Source organism: Henckelia pumila, chromosome 3 (assembly GCF_033568475.1).
Source record: "Henckelia pumila isolate YLH828 chromosome 3, ASM3356847v2, whole genome shotgun sequence".
NCBI classification, from domain to species: Eukaryota; Viridiplantae; Streptophyta; class Magnoliopsida; order Lamiales; family Gesneriaceae; genus Henckelia; species Henckelia pumila.
Genome location: NC_133122.1, coordinates 56,923,439 through 56,932,402, shown reverse-complemented (window position 1 = coordinate 56,932,402; position 8,964 = coordinate 56,923,439). Strand labels below are relative to the sequence as shown.

At 29.7% G+C, this 8,964-nt stretch overlaps 1 protein-coding gene across 1 annotated transcript; it reads left to right on the top strand.

The window, feature by feature from the left end:
- The first annotated feature begins 945 nt into the window (after positions 1-945).
- On the top strand, positions 946-4,076 carry LOC140892133 (cyclin-dependent kinase inhibitor 3-like). Its single transcript, XM_073300889.1, has 3 exons — positions 946-1,299; positions 3,370-3,555; positions 3,716-4,076. Exons 1-3 carry the CDS (start codon positions 983-985, stop codon positions 3,783-3,785), a joined length of 573 nt encoding a protein of 190 aa, XP_073156990.1. The 5' UTR covers positions 946-982; the 3' UTR covers positions 3,786-4,076.
- The last annotated feature ends 4,888 nt before the right edge of the window (positions 4,077-8,964 follow it).

Here is an 8,964-nt window from a genome sequence, read left to right as displayed (position 1 = left end):
TTGAATTGATGTATGTCAAATTTGAAGAAAAAATAATGAAGTATATATTTCTTATACTTTTGAATCTTTATTCCACTTATAATAATTATTATTATGATTACAAAATAATGATTACTCTCGTCGTATTACACAAAAAAAACTGCTGAAAATATTTAGCAAATTCTGGTAGCTAAATGGCCGAAACAGTGAAAACTTGTTAAGGCATGTTTGGACGTTAGCAAGTTAGATATAATATTCCCCAAGGACACGTCTGTCACCAACAATCATAATTATATTGTTGAAAATTTGCATACATTTTACACTTTCCACCACAAATTCTGAGCAGGGAATATTTTTAGCAATGATTAGGGGCATTGATATATAAATTGATTGATTAATTTTTGAATTTAAAATAATCAAAGCATATTTTATGATGGATGCTTTACTATTTTTTTCTCAAATAGAAAAGAGTTGATCAAGCTTTCATAATATACCATCAAATTAAGGTATGATGATGTAGAACAATATATATTTATACATTTCGATTTCTGTCATTATTTTCTCAGTCGAGTACGTCGTACCGAGTTTTTCAATTCCACTCTCGAAAAAGAATGAGACAAAATTAAAAAAAAAAAATCAACTTATGTTTAAATCTAATATAATAAGGCAAAAACTCCTATGAGACGGTCTCAAGGGTTATTTTTATAAGACGAGTCTTTTGTATGGGTTATCCATTAAAAAGTATTACAATTTATGCCAAAAGTATTATTTATTATTATAAATATAGATAGGATTGACCCGTTTCACGAACGAGACCGTCTCACATGAATATTACTCATATAATAATGATATAATTGGAAGAAGGATTAATAAAAAATAATTGGTGAGGAAACCCAGGGATCCTGCACTATTTTATAATATATAATATAATATAATATAATATAATCTCCGTGTTCATTTCTGCCTTCTTTCTCTCTCTCTCTCAATCGCGGTGTTAGTAATAATGGGGAAATACATGAGGAAAGCTCAAGCTACAAGTGACGTGGCAGTTATGGAAGCCTCGCTCGGTGTACGTACACGCGCCAAAACCCTAGCCCTACGCCGCCTCCAATCTACCGTTGCAGCTCCGTCTTTGGAAATTCCGGACTCGTGCTGCTACCTTGAGCTGCGGTCGCGGCGCCTCGAGAAGCCGCCGCAGCTGCATACTTCACGGAAAGTACGGCGGAGCTGTCGCTGTGGAGGACCTTTGGTTGAAGTTGACGGTTTGGAAATGGAGGCATCTTTGGGGGAAAATGTTTTGAATACGGAAGTCAGGGAAAGGTATGTATGTTTACGCATGTCCTTTTTAATTATTCACCCTTTTTTTTTTGGGTGAAAATTTTGTTATTTTCATTTTTGCGTGTCAGAATCAACGTGCGGACATATTTTGTGATTTCTTATGGGATTGCCTTCCGAAATTTTGGTGTAATTTGTGGAAAGTAAAGGGTTCATCCCAGTTCTTAGCTTTTTTCAATTCTCTGAAAACTTTGAAGCCAATCCAACATTTTTCTTTGATATTAACACCGTTGACCGTACCTTGCTCCTTCCCTTCCTTTCTTTGCATTCTCTCACTTTTACATTATGCATGGAATTTCAGTAAGTATTCTTCATATTTCTCGGTGGAAAAAACCAGTCTTGGTTGGGCCTTTGGAACTTTAGGAGGTATTTCGCCTCTGGTCGATAAAACTCTTTCTTGGATGTATGCACAAAAAAATTATGGCATTCTTTTGTTTTGCCCTTTTCAAGTGCTCCTTGAGCTCCGTTTGGGTTGTTAGTTTTTTTAACCGGAGATTATTTGCTCCTTTTTCTCTGATTTTCCGGTTTTAGAGGTTTTCTCTGCTGGGTACTCTAATTGCACTCAAAAGAATTTTGTTTTTTTTTATGCGATTATAGTTTGAGGTTTGGGATAATTTTTTTTAATCAATAATATCAGTAGTTATTTTCCCAAAATTGAAAAGAATACATTTTTACGATTTGATTCCAGATATCTTTTTACTTTTACTCCGAACCAGACAATGAGCTATAATTGGGATGTACTTTACGATTTGTATTTTTGTATTCAATATTATACTCTCCGAGGCTTGATCTTTCATTTCTCCTGAATAAATCAAACATGAAAGTCGTTTTTTTTTTAAAAAAAATTTAAAGGTTCCACTGTCTCCTTGGTCATGCTTGTCTACCTTGGATGTGCTAGTGCTTTCAGTTCATACTTCCATCTTTGAGCAATCATCTCTTTTTCATCTAAGTGGAGTATTAATTGGAATATCCTTTTCATTCTTTTCAGTGTCTTTAATGCTACATGGGTTAGTTTTTTATGCATTGAATCAGCATATTTCATATGTGGAAACTTTGTAAAATTGCTTTCACGAAAGGTAAGCAAAGCTGTGTGGCTGTATGGATCTTTTAATGAAATAAACAATCTCGGTTTCTGCATTATTTTCAGCCCCACTTACCTTATGTGTATAAAAAATGACTACGCACAAACTCAACGGTTCTCCTTGCCCCCACAATTATTGTAGTTCAGTATTTATTCCTCTTCCCTACACCAGAGTGTGTGTTATGCTTGAACTTTAGCCCCTTCCAACTGTGACCCAAAAAAATGCTACAATTTAAATGTTTTGGATGATTTGAAAATGTTTTCTTTAAGACGTATCTTCGTTTATGCTCGGTTACGTCTGATCCATTTGAGGTCCTGTTTTTTTTTCTTGTATTGTTTCGGCACATTGATGATGATGTATTGAGTGTTACCCTTTACTGAAAATTCTGATAAGAGAATGTGACTTAGTATTAGTATTTATTTGTTCTACACTGCATATCTTTCTGTGACATTTGTTTCTTTACATGAAACCTGACATTAACTAGAAACATTATTCCCTTTAAGAATTTGGCAGTAAAAAGCTTATGTGAAAGGAATATGAGGAGCCATGAGCAGTTAAAAGAATCACACTCTTTGTTTTTTGTTTTTTTTTTTTTTGCATTAGATTGTACCTGCATCAATGGCTTTTGAACCTCATTTGTGACTGCATGCGTTTTGTTAATGGGGCCACACCAAGATTTCAAATATTACTGGGGGAAGCTGTTCTTGTACCATTTTCAGAGCTGAGAGAATTGACCCCACACACTCCCTATATGAAAAACTTTGAAATTTTATTGAAATTTATGCAAGCTTTCCTTATTTATAAATGTTTCATTGATTTGGTCCTAAATTAAAACTCTTTGTTGGGTTATCTAAGATCAATAATTTTCAGTTCTAATTTTATAAATTATTGCTGCATGTGGAGTTTTTGTGTACATTACTTTATTTGGAATGTGTGTATATGGAAAAGGCCTAAACAAATTCATTTTCAACAGAGACAATCGGGAAAGCACCCCTTGCAGTTCAACTATGGGTTCCAACCCAGGCCCGGCCCCTGGTTCAAGTGCTTCTAATCGAAGGGGGGCCCTAAATTCTCTTTTTATGAATGTCCCCACGCCGTTTGAACTCGAGGAATTTTTCACCCACGAGGAGCAAGCACTGCAGCGCCTTTTCACAGAAAAGTATTGTACTCCATTTTTCTTGAAAATACTTGAAACTTTTCCTCTTTTGCTTTTGTTATTTGATTTCCCATGTCTTCTAAACTCCTTTTCCAGGTGACATAGATATTTAGGCTATGATTTATCCGAGGATATTTGGATTTACAGTCTTTACCTTTTTCAGGTACAATTTCGACTTTGTGAACGAGTTACCACTCCCCGGGCGTTATGAATGGGTGAAAGTGTGCCCCTGAGTAGACATAGCATCGTGGGGTTGTGCCGAGGGAGGGTGGTAATGAGTGTTACATTTCTCGAATACTCGTGTAATTTGTGCAAAGGTATCGTGCAACCCTTGATCAATACATGCATTGAAGATTTGTAGTTTAATGTAGAATAGTAGGGCTATTAGTTTGGTGACTAACTATTTAGAAGTAGTATTAGTGTAGATTTCTCAGGCATTGTATCATCATTTAAAAGCCTTAATAAAGTCACCAAGTTGTAATTTGGCAGCCACTTTAGTTATTGAGACACTTCACTTATTTTCATGTCATGTTTGCCTTTCCCCTCTTGTGTTTACATGCAAGGGGACCATTTGATCTTGGTAGTGAAACACATGAAGCTACGTCGTGGTGTTTCCGGATTAGTGCTCCATGCTTTTTCGCAAGCAAACCTACAAAACACGAAATCAAAATGGGATGAAAAGAGAATGCATTCATTCCCATTTCGATCTTGATCAATGATCGGAATTCAAACTCCTGAATTGCGTGCGAACTTAATATATGTTAATTCTTATGAGTTCAAATGATAATGTAAGCATTTGTTAAATGGTAACCACATCCAAGGTGAATCAAATTCTGGTAAAAAAAAGGAAGAAAATAGTTGGATTTTGAACTTGTAATCCGAACTCGATAAATAAACTTCAAAAAATACATAGAATATTTGGGTTCATTGCATGAATATCAAAGTTTGGATTGAATTGGCATGTATTTTTCTTGGCATGTTAATGACAGTGGCTGTGCAGTCTGTAGAGGCCGACAGAGTCATGTTTGCGGACCCCTTTCATCTTGACTTTGACTCTTCATACCCTACCATAGCTATTCACCATGAATGCAGTATTATAATTATGGAAAACTATTTGTATATTTTAAAGTACTAATTATAATTACTATTTGTATATTTTAAAGTACTAATTATAATTATCATATTACATATAATAACATATGTTTTGATTATTATTTCTTCTGAAATTGCAGAGTAATCCCTTGCAAATTTTCTACAACATTTTTTAATTATTAATTAATTAGGGGGGTGTAAAATGTAGATGTACTTTTGTCTTTGGATGCTATGAATATATGGGAATCTCAGTGGGTACAGTCAGGTCAGGAGAGGCAGAGGCAGGGCCACTCCCTTTGTTGACTTTCCAACATTTTATTATCATTTTGTATTTTGTGGTGATAGATTGTTTAATACCACTTCACCTTATTATTAATCCTTAAATCACGCTAATGTACTAGATATTACATGTAATTTTTTTTAAAAAAAATTCTTGTAGACTACTCATTTTCAATAATTGGGGTCTCCTAGTTTTCAGTTAACCTCAAACTCCACGAAAACATGTGTGACTCTTTGTTTATTTATATATACTAGCAAAATGTACGTATGTTGCACGTAATAACAATTTTATTTGATTGTGATCGGAGTTATCAAATTTTGAATGTTTAGTTTTTTTAAAATCAAGTGTTATTTTTTTTACGGGTGTCAGTTCAAACTTCAGTAACTATGATTCAATATCTAATTAGCTACTGAAGTGATCATATGACCTATTTAACTTTTTTTTTGTTATATTTGACGGTTTTTTATAAATGTTTTTTTAGTGATATTATATGTTTATTCATTAAATTTTATTTTTTAAAGCTAACAACTTTAAAGCAATAACATATGTTATATATTTATTGAAAAATGTAAAATATTTATATTGTTACGAACGGTAGGATCAAGAGATTTGTGTTTTACTAAAAACTATAGTTGGTGGTAATTGTGTAACGCAAATCTTTTTGATCGTATCACAGTTCAAACAAATACATATTTCAGTTGTTCAACCCAAGAGGACAATTATTGTACCCAAACAATCACCTTATCAACAATTATGTTTTCAATCAATGTGAATCGAAACTATAGTCTTGACTCTGATATTAATTGTATGACCGAATACGTATCGCTTTACCAAATTTTATAGTTGATGGTAACAATACGATTCAAATATCTTAAATATTACAAAATCTCAAGCATCATGTTTCGATTGCTCTTAGAGACTATTATTGCATCCCAACTTAAACAATTTATGTTAAATGATAATTTTACTTATATTGATTTTTAAGGAAAAAAAAGTAATTTCTTTCATAAAAATGATTTTTTGATTCATTAACTTGTCCAAATTTGAGTTTTAGTCAATTGAGTTGTCAAATTTAGTTATGGTGCACTCACATTAATTTTCAATTATTGTTTGTCCAATTGATGACTTGATATTTGACAATTCAACAATGTTCGATCTCACTTCAGCATTTTTACGTCATGTCAGTATTTTTTTTTTTAATTATAAGTCATTATTTTCCAATGGGCCTCTGACCCAATTAGACCTAAAATAACCGAATTAAAATTTAGCGTATCAAAAATAAACTTTGTAAACTTAGTGGATCAAATCATAATATTAAATAAGTTAGTGAACAAAGAAACTATTTTTTCTTTATTTAAAACCTTTTATTTAGATATGAAAGTTGATCTTCTATTGATAAAGTAAATAAAAATCACGTATTATTTTTTCTCTGATAAACCATGTTAATCATAAGACAATTTTTGTAGATTAACTTGCTACAGTAATCTTTTTCAGATAAGTGATTTTTGGATTCATTAACTTATCTAAATTTGAGTTTTAGTCCCTTGATTTGTCAAATTTGGTTTTGGTGCACTAACATTTAATTTTCGACTATTGTTAGTTTAATTGCTGACGTGATATTTGAGAATTCAACAATGTTCGATCTCAATTTTTGACTCGAATATATGCTTTTATTCTTAATTTTCTTCAATAATAATTCAATTGAGTTGTTTTAAATTTTATATATATTTAAAGTAGATGTTGTTGTACATGCCATAAAAAACATTTATATATGAGTGTGATAATTAATTTATAATTTTTAAGAATAGTATGTTAAATATATTATTTGCAATAGAAATTTGAGTAGACTAATAAATGTAAAGAGAAATATTTTTTAGAGGATGAACAATCATATTTTAAATAATTTAAAACTTTTATAATAAATCATTCAAGTATTTAAGTAACTTAAATATAAAAATAGCTTGTCTAACTTAAAATCGATTTGAATTTATTGTGATTTTTTAAGTTTTGTCACGCAATATTTTACGATTTCATAAGTATTAACATTAATTAATTCTATTAGCCAAGTATTATATTGTAATACAAATATCCACATGAAATTTAGTCATAATCATACTCGATCTCTTTGTCTCACTTATTTAAAATACATTATTTTTATGTCTCAATTATATATATAAAAAAGGTTGACCCCAAAGGGGACCTCATTCCACATTAGTCAGAGGCCCATTGGCTCATGCGCAAGTTAAATCGAGGGATGTGCACGAACGACAGAGACCTGAAGGAGGGAGAAACATGGGCAACCCCCAGAGCATACCCCCACAATATTTCAGCAGTGAATATGCTCCACACGAGGATCGAACCCACAACGCTGGAAAATTTTTTCCCACGTCACCTCAGACCTTACCAATTCGCCTATGCCCCTGTGGGCTTGTCTCAATTATATAGTCTAGTTATCATATTGAATATCATATGTCCTGCTCTTTTAACAATTTACCCCTATTAACTTAATATTATTAACTATTTGTATAATTATTTTATTTTATTAGTATTAATTGATTCTATTAGCCAATTATTATACTGTAGTACAAATATCAACTTAAAACTTAATTATAATCATATTCTCTATATTTCGCTTATTTAAACTACATCTATTTTTTAAATTAATAGTATGTAAAATAAGAAGGGCAAATTAGAAAATTGACAATTGGAACTAATCTAGAAATGAGTATATTTTTTAACTTCTACAAGAAAATATTGATGTTGTTGATTATATTTGTAGTCTCTAAATTTTTTAAAAAATATTACACATAAGTATTAATTATAAAATGAAAAGTGATAATAACTAAAGTGTCACTTTTATAGATATATATTATAACAAATAAATTAAGACATATTTCAATTAATATAATAATTTTTTTAGTTTAGGAAATGAATTAAATTTAACAATTAATTTACTTTAAATAAGTAAATAGACACAAAATTTAAGATAAATTTTAATTAATAAATTTTTTTAATTGAAGACATGAATTAAATGTTAACAATTAATAAAAAAAATTAATTACTTTAGACTAATCTAGAAAATAAAAGGGAAAACCAAAAAATACATTGGAAATGACAAAAATATTAATTAATATTATGTAAGATAAATAAGGGCAAATTAGAAAATTCACAATTAAAAATAATATATTTATAATAGTAATAGATAATAGATAATAGATTGAAGACATGAATTAAATTTAACAATTAATAAAAAAAAATTAATTACTCTAGACTAATCTAGAAAATGAAAGGAAAAACCAAAAAATACATTGGAAATGACAAAAATATTTAATTAATATTATGTAAGATAAAGAAGGGCAAATTAGAAAATTCACAATTGAAACTCATATATTTATAATTTTATTAATTAATTAATTAATTAATTAACTAATTAATTTTTTTAATTTAAGACATGAATTAAATGTTAACAATTAATAAAAAAAATTTAATTACTTTAGACTAATCTAGAAAATGAAAGGGAAAACCAAAAATACATTGGAAATGACAAAAATATTAATTAATATTATGTAAGATAAATAAGAGCAAATTAGAAAATTCACAATTGAAACTCATATATTTATAATAGATAATAGATAAATAATAGATAATAGATAATAAATATATTTTATTTATTTCTCCGCTTATTCTATTTCAAAACACACATTCATTAAAGTTCAAACTATTTAATCTGAAGACAACAATACGTGTATCATAAAAACTCTAATTAAATGGTGTCACGGGTCAAATGGTGTCATAGATTTCCCATTCGACACAATACGAAAAGTTATAATATTTTTTATTTCAAAAATATTACTTTCTCCATCTCGATTATATGGTCCAATTTTTTCACATAGGTTAAAATAAATTATTAAGAAAACAAATTTTATACAAATTTTTTATTTTATTTTTATTTAATGTATTAAAAAATAATTGCACAATTTTTAAAGTATAGTTAATAGGGATATATTATTAAAAGAGTATAAAAAATATTATTAAATATG

Coding starts and splice junctions, on each gene's coding strand:
- LOC140892133 (XM_073300889.1), top strand. CDS start 983: ATGGGGAAATACATGAGGAAAGCTCAAGCTACAAGTGACGTGGCAGTT. Junction 1,300..3,369: donor AATACGGAAGTCAGGGAAAG/GTATGTATGTTT, acceptor CATTTTCAACAG/AGACAATCGGGAAAGCACCC. Junction 3,556..3,715: donor CAGCGCCTTTTCACAGAAAA/GTATTGTACTCC, acceptor TACCTTTTTCAG/GTACAATTTCGACTTTGTGA.